Genomic DNA, 21,307 nt, shown 5'->3' on the forward strand with positions numbered 1-21,307 from the left:
TGTTTAGCTTTGATTGTATTTCTTGTGATGTGGAATAAATATTTTGGCCTCCAATGTAGATGAATAGTTACTGAAATTCCTTTATTGATCACACAGTCTGCCAGATGTTTAGACTGGATATGGCATTTTTATCTACATATTGAGTCCTTTCCAAGAACCTGAATAGGCAGATGTTATTAGATGGTGCTGAAAGTATCATATTATGATTTATCACAATCAATTAATCTAGACTAGATTTTATCTATCTACTGAATCTTTCCAAAGGACATGTTATAGGCAGAAACTGTTAATGGTACAGTATTAAAGGTATTGTTGCACGATATAACGTTTCAGATAAAGCTGTTTTGTAATTGACTGATGGTGATTTTTGTCAATGCCCATGGTGTTCAAATGGTTCACCAGAGGTTTTGAGATTGTACTTAAGGCATCTATTATTATTGGTAGTATTTTTGCTTTGTGAAATCACAGCTATCATTCTTTCGTTGGTGTTGGCCTTTACATACATTGAATTTTCCCTAAGAACCTAAGGTACTACTACAGATTTTCTAAGCTGTCCAAGAAGTTTTGTTTTGGCATCTAGTGTGCTGATAATTCCTGTGACCATCTCAGCCAGTTTATGTCATAATCTTTCAATTACAATTTTCAGATCTTGAAAATCATGATTTTTAGATCTTTCTTCTACTATCTCCTGATATTGACACACTTATGATCTATACTTTCTTCTTTTCAATTTGATATGGCAATAGCACAATAAATTATTACTGTATTACATTGCATTATTATTATTGTTGTCATTTTATGTGATGATATTAAAAAGCAGATTTTTTTAAACTCTAAACTTGGAGATTTTATCATTAATCCTTATTTACTATATCTATATAATATTTGTATCCACAATAGTAGACTTTGTATAATAGTAGACTTTGTATCCACACATATAAATACATACATACATACATTCATACTCACAAATGCATACACACACACACACACACACACACATACTCATTCACACATCTGTTGGTTCTATGCTCTTTATCTTTGATTTCTATCAAAGAAAAAAGGGTATCGTGGTTAAGAAGATCCAAGATTAGCATTAAATTCTATGGATTTTTTTCTAAGAAGCCCTGCATAGGATTGTATTCTGACTGGCATATCACTATGCTCTTTACCTCAAAAGCAAACACTTTTCCCTTTTTCTCTATAGATGATCTTAAAGACCTTAAAAATGAATTTTAAAAAAGGAACAGATGGAATCTTTACTGCCATTACCTACAGCTGCTGAAAGCATTTCCAATTCAATAATATGAAGATGGAAACACAGCTTTTGGAAGCCAGAAAAAAAAATAATTTCAATTCTCAGCAGCATGAAATAGGTTTATAAAATAGATTTCTATTATCTATGTAATAAAAATACATAATCCCAATGGTTCTGAATCTAGTGCCAAGTTTAAAACAGATACTTTTAAATGCGATAGAAATCACAGTACTGGGTTTAACTAAATCTCTGTGTTTCTATGATTTGAGTTTCCTGTTACACGCAACTATGGGAATATTGGACATTTTAGTTGAATTTCTTACATGAACTTCTTTCATGAAATAGCTTGCACTGTCATTTATCAGAATAGTAAATCTCTATTCAAGCCATTCCCTGAGGGGTCCTTGATGCCTTCAAAGCTTGGTTGTTTTCTTACAGAAGTTTCATTACCCAAAGTAGATAACATCATCAGTGTTGATCACTAGTCATCAAGACTAGCACTGATGATATTACCTAGTTTGGGTAGTGAAACGTCTGCAAGAAAATAACCAAGCTTAGAGACCACCAAAGTCCCCTTATTTCAATCCTGAAATACAAATATTTTCATTTATTGAAATTATTCCGTTTCTTCCATACTTCCTTTTCTTCCATAAGCATGCCAGTTTTATTAAAATTTATATTTAGGATTTTTTAAACAAAAAAAAGTGCAATAGCCCAATATCACAATTTAAATAATGTAATCACTAATATAGATTCAAACATGACTTTTGGATATTCATAATATCCTGCTCTACTGCACATCAATCATTTTGCCTGATCATGTAATAGATTCCTGTTTCCTTACCTCCAGAATGAATTGGTGCTCCACAGAGGAGAACAACCCCTTGCCCTTCCCGCACAGATACAGTACTTCTTATTTTTGTCTTTAAGTGTTCAATACCTATGTTTTTTCCAAAAAGAAAAAAAAGAGACAGAAGTTTTAATAAGTAGATACCTACAAAAAGACCTATATTTGATCCTAATCAATGCATTTCCATTAACTTTCAAATTAATGTCCACAAAAGTATTCATTATAAGAATCCAATTCTCTAATAAAGATTATTATTAGCAAAGCTGCTTCATTTGGAATACAAACCAGCTTCTATTACTCATAATCGGTACTTTGAATATGAACATTACAACCTTGTCTTTTCCATAGTAACTGTTCCAACCCAAGTATCTAACTGATGTTATTCAGCTCATCACAATGAATTTTCTTTCCTTTACCTTCCTTTTCCTTTCTAGCAGAAGGACAACAAAGGCACCAAATTTTGTGGGGACTTTAGTTTTCATGGGGTATCTAAAAGCCGTATTATTTCAGGCAGCAAAGAAAATTACAATTGTAACTGCTTGCCAATGACTTAAAACATGAGAAAGAATGACAGGATTCATTTGAACGAATAAAGAATGTTGCTGAACTAGAAAGAATTGCAAGACATAAAGTTCATCAGGAATTTTCTATGACTCCCAGAGAAAGGATGCCTTAAAAGACTTTAACAAAAGGTGTGCTAGAATTGTTTATAATTGTCAATCACAATTCAATTAAAAATGGCATTAATTTACCTACGGTATTAACATTTAAATACAATAATTACATGTTTAAAAATGTAGGTAGAAAAAATAGGATGGGATTAAAACTAAAGGAGTGGTAAATATTCACTAGTTTCTAAGGGAACTAAAACTAGCATTCTCTGCATGTGGTCCAAATTTAACCCAACAGCTTTCTATAAATTTAAATACACATTTGTATTTATTCCAAGTCATTTACAAATTCAAAATAAGGAAGCTGAACATGTCAGATGTCTTTTGCATCAAATTAGATATATAATAACAGAATAACAGAGTTGGAAGAGATCTTGGAGGTCTTCTAGTCCAACCCCTGCTTAGGTAGGAAACCCTATATAATTTCAGACAAATGGTTGTCCAATCTCTTCTTAAAAACATCCAGTGTTGGAGCATTCACAACTTCTGGAGGCAAATTGTTCCAATGATTAATTGTTCTAACTGTCAGAAAAATTCTCCTTAGTTCTAGTTTGCTTCTCTCCTTCATTAGTTTCCATCCATTGCTTCTTGTCCTGCCCTCGGGTGCTTTGGAGAATAACTTCTTTGTGGCAACCCCTAAAATATTGGAACACTGCTATCATGTCACCCCTCATCCTTCTCTTCATTAAACTAGACATACCCAATTCCAGCAACAGTTCTTTATATGTTTTAGTCTCCAATCCCCTAATCATCTTCGTTGCTCTTGTTTGCACTCTTTCTAGAATCTCAACATCTTTTTTACATTGTAGTGACCAAAACTGGATATAGTATTCCAAATGGTATTAACACTTCATGTGATCTTGATTCTATTCCATCTGTTAATGCAGGCTAGGACTGTGTTTGTCCTTTTGACAACTGCAGCACACTGCTGGCTCATATTTAAGTGATCGTCCACTAGGACCCCGAGATCCCTCTCACAGTTACTACTATTGACCCAAGTACCACCTATACTATACCTGTGCATATAATTTTTCTTACCTAAATATAGAACCTTACCTTTTTCATCATTGAATTTCATTTTGCTAAATATCGCCAAATATTCAAGCCTGTCAAGAGCCTTCTGTATCTTAAGCCTCTCTTCTGGAGTGTTGGCTATTCCAGCCAGTTTGGTGTCGTCTGCAAATTTGATGAGTTCCCAATCTATCCCCTCATCCAAATCATTGATGAAGATGTTGAAGAGTACTGTGCCTAAAACAGAGCCCACTGCATATAGATGCAGTTCCATTGAGGACTACACATTGAGTGCAGATGGTCAGCCAGTTACAAATCCATCTGTTGATGATGCTATCTAACCCATATTTTTCTATCTTATCAAGTAGTAGGTTGTGGTCTACTTTATCAAATGCCTTACTGAAGTCCAACTAAATTATATCCATAGCATTCCTCTGGTCCACTAATAATAATGACTCTCAATTAACTTTAATATGTAAAAATGAAAGAAAAGCTTATGCATGTTTCTTCTTTAGCTTTCTAGTCTGAACCAACTGTTGTCCAGGTGCCCAGATCACTATTATTCATGACTACAGGAGTGGTGCAACAGCCAGATTATATCACTCATTCAGGACTATTGCAACTTCAAATGGCCACTGAATAGTGGTTGTTAATTGAGGCTTACCTGAAGAACATAGTTTAATTTATAGAAATGTTAATTATTTAATTTATAGTCCACCTTTATTTTATATATCTTACTGTGATACATGTAATACTCATACCTCTTATTTTTTCCCTACAACATCAAGACTGTAAGATGGGTTGGGCTGAAAGAAAATGACTGGCCCACAGTCTCCCAGTGACCTTCCTAGCAAGAAAGGAATAAGAAGTCTCTCCATTTCTAATCTAATTTTCTAGCTGTCAAGTTATACCCAAACAAAAGAAATCAGTTACTTCCTCTCTTTCATGAGATACTAAGACATTTCATATAATGTCTTAAAATTATATATTATCCTCAACTCTTTGTTTGTAAATCCAAAAATTCCTTTAAAAGAGAATACAAAATTTGTTCTTATGTCCTATTTTAAAAATGCAAATACATTATGATCATTTTAGAGTCATTTCATCACATCCGAAAGCATATACAGTATAATAAACACATTTATTTCTAAGTTTAATACTGAACTGTATTTCAATTCATTTCCCTTAATTTTAACATCTCTGCACTATTCCCTATGAAGAGTGCAATCATGAAGAATAGACCCAACATCTACCATTATTCAACTAAAACAGAGGTGAATCTATGGCCTTTCAATATTGGATGGGAAGGCTTGACTGATGAGATCAGGAGTCTGAATGGATGTATATTACATGTCCCTGTTCGTAAGTCTCAAAACTATTTAGTTAGAAATTTTCAGAAATTTCACAACTGAGACCTATGGAATTATAATAATTCTTTTTTTTAATAAAATCCTTTATAGTTGGAAATTACTTTTCTAAATACTTAGAGAGGAGCCCTGGTGATGTAGTGGTTAAGTGCAGCATTGCAGACAAAAACTGCCCACAGCTTTGACTTCAATCCTCAAGAGGATCAGCCTTCCATCCTTCTGACCTTGATAAAATGAAGATCCAGATGGTTGGAGGCAATATGCAAATAATGCTGGAGAATGCTGTAAAGTACTGTGGGTGGTATATAAGTCTAAATAATGTTATTGCTATTATGTAAGCAATCTTTATAATAAAAAGAAAAATGGAAATATAAATAGGATAAAATGTAAATGGTGTAAAATCTGGAATCTAAATGTAAATTAGAAAGTTGGGACAAAATTAGAACAAAAGGTGTTCAGATAGATCATTTTCTATCCATTAGAAGTATATTTTCATGCAGTAAAGTCTAGATGGCTACTGTACTGGATATTCTCAAATAATGATTAAGCCAGTGCTATCTTCCCAAATATACATTATACACCCTATTCTGCCTTCAGGTTAATTACAAACAGGTGAAGGATATGGCCTATTTATCCTTAAGAAGATTTGTTCAGAAATCTTTTTGTTTATAATTTTTATAAAAGATAGCTTCACAGGTACAGATGTTCAATGGGCTACACATAGGACACTTTAAAGTAAATGATCTTTACAACAAAGCATAATGAAAATACTGGCTTGGAGAAAAAATAGTTATTTTATTTTTAACACTAAAAAAAGCAATAACAGATGCCTATCCAAGCCACTTAATAGCAATAATTGCCATTTCAGTACCTCACCATTTTAAAGGACAATCCATTGAATGTAGAAGTAGTGCTAATTTGCTGTTCTGGTTATTTTAATCATTTTAGAATTATAATACATAAATGACATTTTGCTAATGTAATAGCAAAAGTGACTTTTTTAAAACAAGTGCATGCAACTGAAATTTTCCTGAACATTTTTCAGAACCCCTGTGCAACAATTACATTTTTGTTTTTGTTTTTTGTGAGAAGTATTTACAGCAATTGTTCTTCTGAAAATCACTGATCACTGCTATTCATAAGGCCTATGAAAAATGGCTACCCTTGTTTCAATGAAGTGTTTCCTAAAGAAGTGACCCAATTCTAATCTAGGTGAGAAGTGACTCTAGTCAAGAAATTCACCTCATTTGTAGACCTCATGTTAGTTGCAGAATTTATCAAAACTGAAAGAGTTTGAAACAGCTTCTAGCAACTAGAATTGCTTGATAAATTTCTAAAGACAAACTGAAGCAATCCAACACTATTATCTACAGCAGTGTTCTCAACCTGTGGGTCGGGACCCCATTTGGGGTCGAACGACCATTTCACAGGGGTCGCCAAACAATGCAGTCCGCCATTTTTTTTCCCTTTTCCTTAGCTGTGCTACTCCCTTTTATTCTATCGGCTTTTGAAAGCCAATAGAATAGACTCTCTTGAATAGAGTCTAATTCTATTGGTTTTCAAAAGCCAATAGGGATTATTCAGGCTGTCTCTGCCCTGCTGAGCCCGCCAAAAGTCCCATTCTGCAAACGGTGCTGCAAGTTGTCTGCAGCGAAGGCGAGCTGTCTGGAAGCTTCCACCCCTCCCTGCTGAGCAACTATTAAAAATGTAAGTAAAAGAGGGCCAGGGGTGGGAGGTGGGAGGCCGGCGGGTGCAGGGAGGGTTGCTGGCATGCATGGGGCCCGGCGGGTGCCTTACCTCCCTTGGGCTGGGCCAACTGGTGGCACAGCCAGTGTTCGGCCTGCGCCATCTCTGCCGCTTGCCAGCTATGCCTCGGCCGGCGCAGGGGGCTGCACCACGCATGCACGGTGCTCCCAGGCAGGGAAAGTCCTCGACTTACAACCAGTTGGATAGTTCTCAACTTACGACCAGTTGGGTAGTCCTCGACTTATGACCGGTTGGGGGTCGCGGCATTAAAAAGGTTGAGAACCACTGATCTACAGAATTTGTATAATACAGTATTTGCACTCAATGAACTATATATTCAGTGAATGAAGTCAGCAAATTTATCTTCAAAAGCTTTAGTTATGTATCTCTCATTAAAGTGACAAATCAATCTAGATATAGAAAGGCATGAAGCTAGTTTAAATCCATGCTGCACTCTTAAACTGTTCCTATCTTGTGTTCATTCTGGCTTCACATCACAATAGTTTAGGAAAATCCCATTCAGATGAACGTTTAACCTGGACTAAAGGCTGCCTTAGCTTCCCAATGGATAAATCCCTACTTCTGTACTGCTTCCAACGTTTGAATTGCTTTTTTTTCTTGTTTGTGAATCTTACACATATAACATATAAATTAAAGTTATATATACAAAGTAAAATCATCAAAACATATATATAAACTAGTTCAATCAGTATGAAATTTTAAAATCCTTTCTTGCTGCCCTATTGGTCTCCAAAGTTGTCTAGAGCTACTTCTAACAGTTGTCTTGTAATAGATAATAATTACAACCCATGCCTGTTCTTGGCTCAACACCTAACACACTTCTTTTCTTTCTCTAAATTACTCATTTGCACAGATTAGTAAGTCAAATAATGGCTTATCATTTCTCCTATCACTTGAAGTAAGAGAAAGTGCTGTGGAAAAAAGTAACACACTGCAGTCACTTTGAAGAGTGAGATGGGCCACATATTAAATAAATAAAATCAGAAAGAGATTATAGAAGAAAAAAATAGCATTTTGAAAGCAGAGCAGAAAAGCACTGGTGGTAGTGAAGGAGTGAATAAATTGTCTATTCCTGCTATTTGAAAATGACTAATGGTCCCTACTGGCAACACGGTAACCTGGCAGGGTAGGTAGATAAGCCCATGCAGATGTGCTCATTAGTTTACAAAGGATTTAACAACAGAAGCAACTAAAATCCAGATTGGTTTGATGACTACAGGAAGAGTGATCTGTATGCACAGCCAGCTTTGTTAAAGCTAGATGAACACAACTTAAAACCAATCCAATCCAATCCAATATTAATGATGTCTGGCTCAGCAGTGTTCCTGAAAACCATTCTGTGTAAATATTGTGAAGCCAGTGTTATTTACAATAACATTCTTAACCTATTCCTCATTATAGAGAAAAGGCAAAGCTTGTAATCTTACAGCTATTATAAAGGTATCAATGCATCATGTAGGGATGTTTATAATAATACTTATTCCACATACTCATAAAAACAATACATGTTCCTTCAGGCCTATAATTTAATGGGTTGGAAAAAGGTAACAAAAGATAGATATATACAAAAACTTATAAAATTGTATATGCATTTGAACACACAAACATACAAACAAAGGTGTGTTTTAAACATTATGAAGGATCAGATGAAAGAATGTATGTGCAGATGAGGCCCTGGGGATCAGAGGAAAGATCATATGTGGAGATAGGACCCAGGTGTGGTTGTGATGGACATGGAGTGAGGAGATGAATTCTGAGAAGAAACATTTACTCTTAAACTCTTAAACAACTTTTCCTTTAACAGCTTTTTTTCCCCTTTCTGCTCACTGAGGATTTTACAGACAAGTCTGCTAACAGGGGGACTGCAGGGTGTGTGTGTGTGTGTGTGTGTGTGTGTGTGTGTGTGTGGAGGGACAATGAAGCAAGACAGATTCACAGGTTTAACCACTTAGCCAAGATGTTGGGCACATGAACAGCTCACTTATAAAAAACCCCAAAACCACATAGTGGACACAAGAAATTAGAAGCTTTCCAATATTTCCGTGACCAAAGGTAATGTGACATTTAGCTATTTTGCATAGCAAGCAAGAAAGCTTTAGGGGAGCTGCAATCCAGATAACCAATCAATATTATATGTTATGCATGTATTATCAGGGGGAGGGAAAAAGGATGTGTTGGGTGGGCAGAGCGGTGTATGAAAATCACCTTTGATTATAAAAACTGCTGTAAAACTGTAGACGAGGCCTCGGCAGCTTTCAAAGCTGGGGTGACTTTCATCTTTGGTACCAATACCTTGGATTTGGTATAATTAATTGGCTTCGACACCAAGCTAAGACCCAGTTTTGGGAATAACAATATTTAATTGAAAAGTTTCAGAAATAAAGTTTATTAGGATTCAAAGTATTTCAAAGAAAGGACCAGAAAAAGGGGGGGAAAGTTTTGTATGTAAAAGAGGAAACTACATTTGATGAAAAGTGGGAGACCTATTGTTTGATGTGAGTCTTTTAAAAAGACAAAAAAGAAAACCTTTTTCTGTAGCTGTCTTATTGACTAATTGTCCTGTTGCAGGAAGCATAATGCATTTATCGCATGCTCTCTAGACTATGACTCCCTCAGTCTACTTCAATTACATACTCAAGAACTGTATTCCTATAACAGACTGAACCATACATATGTTTTAATCTTATTTTAAAACAATAACCCATTTGGTTAATTTATTAATAATAAATATTAAATATTAAATAAAATTATTATAGTTGATTACAACACAACTAACAATAATAATCATATTATGGCAAGACAGCTTATGCCACTCTACTCAGAAGTGAAATTAATTAAACCTATCTTTGAAAGTAAGTTAAGAACTCATAGGGAAATGTAATGGCTAAATATTGATTTCTGAATATTTTGTTCAAAAAACCACTTATAGCTATAATGATTTCTTAATCTGGGCATAGATTATCTGCATATTCAAAAGGGACAAGGTTACATTGCAACAAACCATCTGCAATCTTGCTAATTTGAGCTTTCTTTCTTTCATGTTCCTTTATTCAATGTTTAAGAGGCTATTGACATGGAACAAAGTAAAACTAAAGAAGAAAATACTATTAAAACAGGAAATATTAATTCAACACTTTATACCATTTCTACAAGAGCTAACATATTACTGGTTCAGCAAGGGCAAATGTAGCTACTATCTGCCATACATTAGAATAAGATCAAATGAAGAATATTGTTGCTTTATCTATGCTGAGAGATTGTCCATCTGTTTTTTTTCCTAGATTTTTCCTCACAGACTGATAATATAATGGGCAATATAAAAGATAATGCTTAAATCCATAATCAAAAAATAACCACAAGGCCCGATTCTTTATTCAATGATAAGTTGCTAATATCTACTCATGGTATTACTAGGGGCATAATTTATAATTTAAAATTGTAAAAAAGTTTAGAAAAGGTTTTATTAATATAGTGTAGTTCTTTTATTGTCTTATTTCAACCTGCCAACCTGCCATATCACACTGAGAACCTAGCTATTATTATATTTCATCAATGTATTTTACATTTTTACTGTCCAAGTTTTAAACCAACTCCCACAGTTCCTTAGTATCCAGAGGTATATATCCAACATTGAGAATGTGTATCTAAAAATTATCTTCAGATACAGTGCAGGTTTCCAATTACTTTTTGGGACTGACAGCAGCAAAGCAAATTCAAAACACTATGAAATAGATTAAGATAGTAAGTACTTGCAATTGCACAGCCATAATTTCCTGGGATATCTTTCCTCAAAGAAGAAAAATATAATTATCAATAATTATCAATTTTGCAATTCACTGCAATCAAATATTATGCTTATTGTTAGAAGTATAAAATTGTGTATAGTTAGGTAAAGGCATAAAATATATAACAAAAGGATATAACAATGCAATATCAGCACAATAAACCTGATGATTGTCTAAAAGAACAGGATTTTATAGAAAGAAATATTTGTTCTCCAATGTAATTATGAACAGCAATTAAACTAAATGAATTTAACAACATTCCAATTGGTTTCAAAGATATCTAGATTAGAAGTATTTTGCATTTAAAGCAAAATTTTACTTAGATTGACTGAAAAGTTTAAAAAGCTATTAGGGATAATGAGAAAATAATTCAACAGTATCCCAAACCAAGGAGTATAGTAATAGCTGTTGTATTAACTAATTAAAAAAACCAGAAAAATATCTAGAGTGGATTAAAACAAAAAGAGGAGGAACAACATCAAATGTATAGTATGGCAGTGAAATTTAAAAAGTAGTACTAACTGGAGGGCTTCAATCAAGAGAATAACAAACCCAGAGAGAAATCAACTACTGCTACTGAGTTCTAGAAAGACTGATAAAGAAAGAATATCACAGCTGACAATACTAAAATACATTAACAATGCATCTGGCATAATTAAAAATCAAGTGAAAACTGCTGCTTTGAAAACAGTTCTTTCCACTGATGAAAAAGTTAAAATCCTTCTACTTTCATTCTACAAACATAAAATATTCTGGGATCTGATATAATGAAGTCAGGAAAAATACATGATAAATGAGTATAATTGAAATGATCTTCACAAAAGGAAAGCCCACAAAATTTCTATTTTTATTGCTTGATTTGGGGACACACATACACACAGAGAGAGATATATCCCTCTGCCCCCTCCCATGAAAAGTAACTGTGGCTAATAGAAAACTATGAATATTGAATTCTTTGGCTTTTTTGGGCCAAACATAAATGCAAATGCTATAGTGATGTCCAATGTTGTCAAATAAATTTGTCTGAAATGGTATAGGGCAGTGGTGGCAAACCTATGGCACATGTGCCAGGGGCAGCACTCAGAGTCCTTTCTTTGGGCATGCGTGCCATGCCCCGGAGATGGTAACTGTCCCTCTTCAACCAGCCGCCTGCTAACTCGCCGAGGTCCCATGTGGCCAGATGCATCCCAGCACAGCTGGTTTCCCTCCCCCCATCCCATCCCTTCTGGCCTCGCATGCTCTCCTTTTCCCAGGCACGACCCACTGCATTGCCTCCTCAGCTGTCGGTCGGCCATCCAGCTCAGAAGTGGCTTCTCTGAACTGCTGGTGGCAAGCTGCAGAGCCCCAGAGTGCACTGGTTGAGGGACCGGCAGGCTATGGCTGCTGACAGACACTGTTGGCCCCCATGTGCTCACTGGCCTCTGTGTGTGGGGGCCGATGGGGTCAGGCAACAGCCGACCCAGACCCCTGCTTCACCTTGTTCTGCGACAATGGCACCCCTGTCCTGCCTCGCCCCGCAGGATCAGCCTCCTGCCCACCGCTCCACCTGCCAGAGACACCTTGGATCTCCCCCAACCCTGCCTGGCCCCCACAGGCATCCCTCCCCCCAAGCAACATCGAGTTGACCACACCCACCTTGACCACACCCACCCAGTCTGCCATGACCAGCCACGCCCATCCAGTGGGCCACGCCCACCTGGCACCTGGCGAAAAATAAGTGGATTTTGGTTTGCAGTTTGGGCACTCGGTCTCTAAAAGGTTCACCATCACTGGTATAGGGTTTCCTGACTGAGCAGAGGATTGGACTAAATGACTTCCAAGGTCCCTTCCAACTTTTTTATATTATTATCATCTTCATCATCATCATCATTATCATTATGTTCTATAAATAATATGAATCATTGTCTTCACTACAATTTTTTTCTGCTTGGTTTTGCCCCAATAACTTGAGTGATTATTTTCAGTCCATGTGGAAAAAGGCTGCAAGAACTAAAATCTCTTATTACAATTGATTCAACAATATGGATGTGTTTCTGGTTTTAAAATTAATAATAATAAGACCAAAATATTAGCTAAAAATATGACTAATGGTGATAAACAGGTTTTAGTTAACTTAACAGATTTTGAAATTGTTGATAAGGTAAAATATTTGGGGGTCACATTATCTGCTTCTAATGCAAAACTGTATAAAAATAATTATGAAAAGCTGTGGATGGAGGTACAGAAGGATTTAAAAAACTGGAACAATCTACAGTTATCCCTTATGGGTAGAATTGCAGTTATCAAAATGAATGTCCTGCCAAAGTTTATTTTTTTTGTTTCAAATGTTACCTATTTTAAAGAATGAACGTAATTTAGATGAATGGCAAAAAGGTATTAATAAATTTGTTTGGGCAGGGAAAAAACCAAGGGTGAAACTTAAAATAATGCAAGATTTTCGTGAGAGAGGAGGACTCAAGGTACCAAATATGAAATTGTATTATGATGCTGTAGTATTAACATTGATCAGCGACTGGGTGAATTTAACAAATATAGAAATACTTCATTTGGAAGGTTGGGACTTACTTTTTGGATGGCATGCCTATTTAATATTTAATAAAAAAGTGGATTGGGTTTTTAAGTCTCATATTATAAGAATCTCTTTGCTTAGAGTGTGGAGAAAGTATTATAAAAGTGACTTCAAAATACCATTATGGGCTATACCTCGGCATGCCATAGAAGGTATAAGGAAAGGGGTTAATATGGATATGGTCTCTTATGCACAGTTACTTAGATGGGATGGCCAAGATTGGCAGTTAAAATCTTTGGAAGAATTAACGCATGAAAATTTAACTTATTCATGGTTCCAATACAGACAAATAGTGGACAGATGGAAGATGGATTGTAAAATGGGCTGGCTTAGAGAAGATGAAGCTCTTTTAAAACAAGTAAGAGATCAAAGGCCAACCCATATTAAGAGAGTTTATGGGGTTTTAGTGGAATTGGACTCAGAACCTGAATTAGTTAAAGATTGTATGATTAAATGGGCACAGAATATTGGTGAAACGATTTCAATGGATACCTGGGAACTTATTTGGATAAGAAATGTTAAATTCACACAAGCGCAAAATTTAAGAGAGAATTTTTATAAGATGTTTTATAGATGGCACCTTGATCCAAAGAAAATGTCCATTATGTACCCTAATCTGCAGCCGAAATGCTGGAGATGTGGACATTTGGATGCTACTTATTATCATACTTGGTGGACGTGTAAGCATATAAAAGCTTTTTGGATTAAGATATGGTGGAATATCCAAAGAATTTTTAAACGGAGGGTAAAATTTACTCCGCAATTATTTTTACTAGGTATTGTTACTGATTGTGATGCTAAGGAGGTTATATTGATGTTAAATTTGATTACAGCCGCTAGGCTGTTAATAGGGCAATATTGGAAGAAGGAATCCTTGCCTACTTTGCAAGAGTGGTTTCACAAAGTTTCGTATCTGGCAGAAATGGCAAAGATTTCGGCTTTTTTAAAGGAGCAATCTCAAGAGAAATTCTTTGCAGTATGGGAAAAATGGATAAATTTCATACAATATAATTTGGATATGGAAAAATACCATTTAGCTTTTTTATAACTTGTAATGATTGTTTTTTCCTTCTTTCTTTCTTCCTTTTTTCTTTACGTATTATTACTTATATATATTTTTTTTATATATATGTTCTATTTTTCGTCTACTTTTTTCTTTTTTCTTTCTCTCTCTCTTTTCTTTTCCCTTTTTTTTCTTTCTTTTTTAGTATATATTATTCATTTTAAAGCTTATGTTATGCATATTATTATTATATATATTATTATATATATTATTATTATGACCTTTATTATTTTTATTAATTATCTTATAAATTGTAAACGTTATTTTTTAAAATTTGTTAAATAATCCTATATTCAGTTCTGGGAAGTCGGGGGGGAGGGTGGGGTGGTTTGGGAGGGGGGGGGATGTTTATTTGTAAAATTTTTGAAAAATTTCAATAAAAAAAAAAAAAGAACTAAAATCTCACCCTTGGGCTTCTCTCAAGGTCTTCTACACAGTGTGTATAAGAACAGACCAAAGCATACAATAAATAGCAGACACAGAGTGCCAATTTGACCTACCTAGGTCCTTTATTGCCAATAAACCCAACAGATGGGGCGCTGTCTTAACTGAACGCCTTTTCTTAGCATGACGAATGTAGAATTCACAAATGGGTTTAAGAAGTCCTCTAGCCCAATTAGACCAAATCAGTCAAGTTGCCACGCCCGTGCTGGACTAGGTCACACCCCAGTTTCGAAGAGGGCGAAGCTAATGACTGTATGACGTGTTGGCTCCTGGAACCTGACACAGGACCTGACTTCGGTTTAAAAGGGAGGGGGTGGATTCTACATTTGTCATGCTGAGAAAAGGCATTCAGGTAAGACAATGCCCCTTCTCCAGCATGGAAGAATGTAGAATCCATGAATGGGACATACCAAAGCCCATTTAATCCTACGGGTGGGAAGCAGGCTGGTCTAGTGTCGACATGGCCTGAACCACCTGTTGTAAGACTCGGTGGCCGAAGAAGGACTCTGTAGAGGCAAATTTATTGAGCTTATAATGACGATAAAGGAGGAAGGCAAGGACCCTACAAATGTCAACAATAGATGCTTGAGTATGCCATGCAGCCGATGTAGAAGCACTGCATGTGGAATGTGCTGTCAGATGCCTTGGAACTGGCAAGAAGCATGACTGGTATGACTCAGTGATACAGGCCTTAATCCACCTGGCAATGGTAGAAGAAGAGACCTTCTGACCCCTAAAAGCTGGGTGAAAAGTGACAAAAAGCGCTCCAACCTGCGGAAACCAGCTGTCTGCTTAATGTAATGGTGCAACGCTCTGCGGACATCCAGAGAATGCCATTGTCGTTTCAAGTCATGTGAAGGGTTAGGACAAAAGTCCGGTAGCACGATCTCTTGTGCCCTGTGGAATATGGTGTTAACCTTGGGGATGAACGAGGGGTCCAACCATAGGACCACTCTGTCCTGGTGAAAAGTGCATAAGTTTTCCCTGATGGAAAGAGCAGCTAATTCCGAAATGCATCTCGCCCATATAACCGCAATTAAAAAGGCCACCTTAAGAGATAAGTGTCGTAAACTGTAAGACCTGATGGGTTCAAAGGGGAACTCTGTAATAGCCTGTAGTACCCGTGGAAGCTCCCAAGTGGGGTAGCGATGGACTACAGAAGGCTTACTGTTTGTGACCCCTTTGATAAAGGATCAAACCCTCGGGTACTGACACAACGGTGCGGAATTGGCACAGGTGAAGACCGTGGAGAGGGCCGCCATCTGCCTACAGATAGTGTTGGGTGCTAGGCCCTTATCCACACCTTCCAAGAGGTAAACAAGTATGGTAACCGAGGAGATGGTAACTGAGGAGATGGACAAATTATTTTGTTCACACCATCGACAGAAGTTTTTCCAAGTGGCATCGTAAATACGATTTGTTGCTGGCCGCCGAGAAGCCTGAATCATGGAAATCACTCTTGAGGAGTAAGAACCCCATGTCAGGAACTGGCGTTCAGATGCCAGGTGGCTAGCTGAAGCCACTGCGGGTCTGGGTGTTGTATGATCCCTTATAACAGGACTATCCGATCTGGAGGAATCTTCCACGGAGGAGCTATGGCGAGGCTCATGAGATCTGCAAACCATGGTCGCCTCGGCCAGTGTGGGGCCACGAATATCAGCTCCGCTTGTTCCAGTAACAGCTTCCTGATGACTGCCGGAATCAGGGGGAAAGGTGGGAAGGCATATAATAGACCCTCTGGCCAAGAACTGCGGAGGGCATCTGCTCCCTCCGACCCCTGAGAGGGGAAATGGGAGAAGAAGCATGGGAGCTGGGCGTTCGCTGGAGAGGCAATAGGTCGTCACTTGGTTGACCAACCCTCTGCGTGATCTCCCTGAAGAGATGTGGATGCAGGTGCCATTCTGAGTGGTCTACCATAGATCGACTCAGATAATCCACCTGCCGGTTCACCTCCCCTGAAATTTGCTCTGTCTTCAGGGAAAGGATATTCCGCTCCACCCATCACCCCAGTAACCGGGCCTTGGACATCAGGGACCGAGATCGAGTGCCACCTTGCCGGTTGACATGGGCCTTTGCTGCCACATTGTCCATCAGGACCAACACATGGCACCCCGCAACTGCTTTGCGGAAGCGGAAGAGCCAGGTATATAGCCCTGAGTTCCAGCCAGTTGATGTTTTGTTTGAAGTCCTGCTGGGACCACTAGCCCTGGGCAAACTGAAGTTGGAGGTATGCCCCCCAACCAAACAGATTGGCGTCCGTGGTCAGGGTTACATGAACGGGCTCCCTGAAAAAAGAACCCTTGGATAACGCCGGGGAGATCCACCAGAGAAGGGATCTGAGTGTTTGTGATGGGACTCGTACGCTCTGGGGGAAGGAGCTCATGCCCTGTCTTTGGTAGGGAAGTAAGAACCATTGGAGCTGTCTTGTGTGGAGCCTGGCCCAGGGTACTATGGCAATGCAGGAAATCAGTTTTCCCAATAGTTGGGAGAGCAAGGCTAGGGTCACCCATTTCTCCCTGCGGACCTTGCAGACCAGAGTATGGATGCTGACCTGATGCTCCTGGGACAAGAATACTTGGCAGAGCTTTGTGTCTATTATCGCGCATAAGTGTAAAAGGCGGTTGGCTGGAACCAAGTGACTCTTTTGAAAGTTGATTAAGAAACCGTGGCCTTGAAGCGTCTTGATCGTTAATGCCAGGTCCTTCAACACGTTCAGTGCGGAGGACAAATGGATTAGGATGTCGTCCAAGTATTGAATGCGAATCAGGATCAACCTGAGATGTGTGGCCAGTACCACCAGGACCTTGGTGGAAACCCTGGGGGCCGATGATAGGCCGAATGGTAGAGCCTTGTATTGGAAGTGATGGTTGGAGTACCTGAACCTGAGGAATTGTCTGTGACCCGGATGGATGTGGATGTAGAGGTATGCCTCTATCAATGTTAGAAAGTCTCCCTGCCGTACACTGGCCAAGATGGACTGGAGTGTCTGCATCTTGAACTTGCGATATGATAGGTGTGAATTTAGACTCGAGGTCAAGTATCACCCTCCATACCCCTGAGGACTTTGATACTACGAAGAGGATGGAGTAAAATCCCTGCCCCAGTTGGTCCGATGGTATCCACTCTATGGCCTCTATGCTCAACAGATGTTGAATGGCTTCCCGCATGAGACCCTTTTTTACAGGATTCCACAACAAAGGGCAGGTGATGGAATATTGAGGGGGAGCTGTCACGAATTCCAGGGACAGGCTGTCCCTGATGGTAGTGAGCACCGAAGCATACGTGGTGGTGTCTTCCCATTTGCGTATGTAATAAGTCAGTCTGCCGCCAATGGGAGGGGTCCACCCCAAGTCACTTTGACCTACGGAAGGGACGACCTCCCCTACCTCGAAAGGGCCGCTTGTTTTGAACCTGTTGTCTGGACCTGTCCCTATAGCCGGACCGGTCCAAGGAACGGTCCAGTCCTGTTGGAAAGGGCCGGGATACGTGTCCTGAAGCCGGTTCTGATGTCAACCGAAAGGAAGGATGGCGGCTATATGGGACGAAATGTCTGCCCGATCTCTTGGAAAGATGGTAGATCACCCTCTTCTTTTCCATTTTCCACCAAGTATGGAGTGAGGGCCTCCCCGAAAAGGCGACCGCTCTGATACGGGGCAGTGGCCACCCACCATTTGTGTTTGGAGTTGGCATGCCAGTTCCTAATCCAAAATAACCTGTGTGTAGCGACGTTAGATGCTATGGCATGGGCCGAGAATCTGGCCGCCTGAAGAGACACATCTGCCATATATTCCAAGGCCACCCACAACTTGGTCACGTCCTGATGTACCCTCACCTCCTCTGGGGATATTCTGGACTGGAGTTCACGTAGCCAGATCAGAGAGATTCTGGCGAAAAAGGAATTTGATGTGGTAGCTCTTACCACCCACGTCGAAGCCTGGTGAGTCCTACGGAAGGAAATTTTTGTCAGATTTTTTGTCCTCGGCCTTCAGGGCCTCCGACATGTCCCCTGGAATCTTGGATTCTGAAAGTATGGGAGTAAGGAATTCGTCCACCCCCGGAATCTCCACCGCCTCATTCAGAGTCGAAACCGTATCTATAAGCTTATAGTCTATCCCCCCAAATGCGGAAAAGGTGCTGGGGAAGCCCCATTGATCTTGTACCGATTTCAAAAACACGGGAGGGCAGAGAATCTGCTGTTGTGTTACAACTGGTTCCGAGAATAGCGGGCTGGTACCCTGACCGGGTGTCTGAACCTGTTTCACCAGTTCGATTTTTCCGGTGGCGCAGGCCTTGCATAAGAGAGAGGAAAAAATGTCAGATTAAACAAATCTACCAAGGGAGGCACCTCCATGTGGCACTCATCATCTGACCACTGAACCTCTTCGAGGTCGTGCTCCGAATATTCGAACACCTCGCTCCCGCAGGAACATGGTGGCAAGGCCGGATCTGGGTATTGGTAATCCCCGGATCGTGAAGTCCCCACAGATGGCCGAAGGTTTGAAGGCCCAGCAGACGATGAGCCTGCACTGATGACGCCATGGCTTGTGCTACTGCCTGGGAAATCATGGCCTGGAGTTGGTCGGTGAATGATGGTTGTTTCACCAGGCAGAAGCCCGCCACCGTAGGGGTAAACAAGGCTGACAGAACCTGAGATGGACCCACAAGGGAGAAGCTCTTTGAAGCTCCACACGCCACTGTGGGTGGGATGAGCACAGCCCCTGCTACTGGATCTTGGTCCCATGCCCTTAGATCCTGCTCAAAGAGTGAAAGATGATCCTGACTGAACCCAAATGAAGGACTTTGAACAAGATCTCGTTCTGGGGACCATGCCCGCACGAGGGATGAGGTGTGCAGACCCCCCGATGTCGATGTGAGAGGGAGGGGAGGTGAGGTGGCTGCACTCTCCCCTACCCGCTTTTAGGCCTTGTAAAATTGTTTTTCTAGCGCTCTATGTCTGCGACCAGCTTGCTTTTCAGCTGCCTTAGAAGTTCTTTTGGTTTTGGCCTTGATTTTTGCAGCTGCTGTCTGGTTAGGTGACTTGTGTTTCTTATTTCCACTGGAGGTGAAAGCCTGTGGAACGGTGTTATCCACCATAACATTCAGGAGTTTTCCAGCAGATTGCTGAAGCCGTCCTGGTCTGCAAGAGATGCGGCTATGGCCCACCGGGGTGGTACTGGACTACACAAGGATCTGTGAAGTCCAGCCCACGGTTAAGCGCGGAGTCACACTTTACGACAAATGTCGCATGTCAGTAAAGGAGCTCTCTTCTTTTTTTAGTGACGGGATCCCTTGTGCCTCACTTAGTGGCGGCTATAACAGAAGTTGCCGGTCCACTAGATGCAGACAGTGGAAACAGGCTGTGATAGAACAGTCCAACTAAGCCCAGCTGAACAGTTAGGGCAGTTTAGCAGTTAAGAAAGGTAAATGGTGCTTTTGACTATAAACTGAATTGAAGAAACCATGTAATGTATATAATTGAAATGGGTAAATAAACCATCATTCAGAAAGAAAAGGAAATAACCGGATGAAGCAAAAAAGAAAGGTTGGGAGAGAAATGTGCAATGGTGAGATCACCGCTGCCAGCCACGTGGTGATCCAAAATGGCACCCACGGCAGATGAGGAGGGTGGCCTGGGTCACCCTTGCAGATATAGGAGCCATAGATCGCAGGCTGAGTGCCCAGGGGAAAAGTACACCGCCGGACAGAAATAAGGAAAAGTACCAAACTGAAAACCGAATTAAGTGAAAGGAGGCTATTAAAGTTAGAATGTCTCCCTGCTGTAGGAAGGGAAAAACGATCATGCAGAGATCCCCAAAATGGCACCTGCAGCGACCAGCGAGGGAATCCTAAGGCGAGGGCTGAATGCCCGAGAAGAGCTGTTATATTCCCGGTAGAAATCAGATAAAGGCAAACAGATCGCTGTATGAAAGGAACTCGATCGTCGCGCTGCACTAAAAGCGGCAATCGCGATGATCAGCTGGCCAAAAAAAACCTGGGAGGTTGCTGAAGGCAGACTGAATGAATCCGAAATGGATTTCTACCAAACTAGGACAGCTGGCAAGGAAAAAATGAAGAATCCACAAATAAAGTTGAAGAGATTACAACCTGTCCTCCTAAAGTTTTTCTGGGATCCAAGTTACCACATCCGTCTGGGCTGAGCCCAAATCGAAACTGAGGTGTGACCTAGTCCAGCACGGGCGTGGCAACTTGACTGATTTGGTCTAATTGGGCGAGAGGACTTCTTAAACCCATTCGTGGATTCTATATTCTTCTATGCTGAAGAAATTCAAATTCCCTATAGCAGGGGTAGGCCACCTTGGTTCTTCTATGACTTGTGAACTTCAACTCCCAGAATTCCTGAGCCAGCATGGCATGGCTGGCTCAGGAATTCTGGGAATTGAAGTCCATGAGTCATAAAAGAGCCTACCCCTGCCCTATAGCATGCTTGAACAATTGGAGGGTCTTTACTCTGGCACATGTCATTTCCTCCTCTCAGCTGTCCCCTGAAGGCCAAAAAGGAAA

At 39.7% G+C, this 21,307-nt stretch overlaps 1 protein-coding gene across 2 annotated transcripts in view; it reads right to left on the bottom strand.

Annotated features, from left to right (window-relative positions):
- The window catches only part of CNTN3 (contactin 3), a 166,557-nt gene that overhangs the window by 111,654 nt on the left and 33,596 nt on the right, over positions 1–21,307 (bottom strand). For both annotated transcript variants that reach the window (XR_005555540.1, XM_039333617.1), the window contains exon 2: positions 2,103–2,198. Coding sequence is in view for 1 of the 2 variants with exons in the window: in XM_039333617.1 (XP_039189551.1) it covers positions 2,103–2,198 (96 nt within the window). In the remaining variant the exon portion in view is untranslated. The remainder of the gene's footprint in view (positions 1–2,102; positions 2,199–21,307) is intronic.

This window comes from Crotalus tigris, unplaced genomic scaffold, assembly GCF_016545835.1.
Source record: "Crotalus tigris isolate CLP2741 ecotype Arizona unplaced genomic scaffold, ASM1654583v1 scf7180000017625.6296891, whole genome shotgun sequence".
Taxonomy (NCBI): Eukaryota; Metazoa; Chordata; class Lepidosauria; order Squamata; family Viperidae; genus Crotalus; species Crotalus tigris.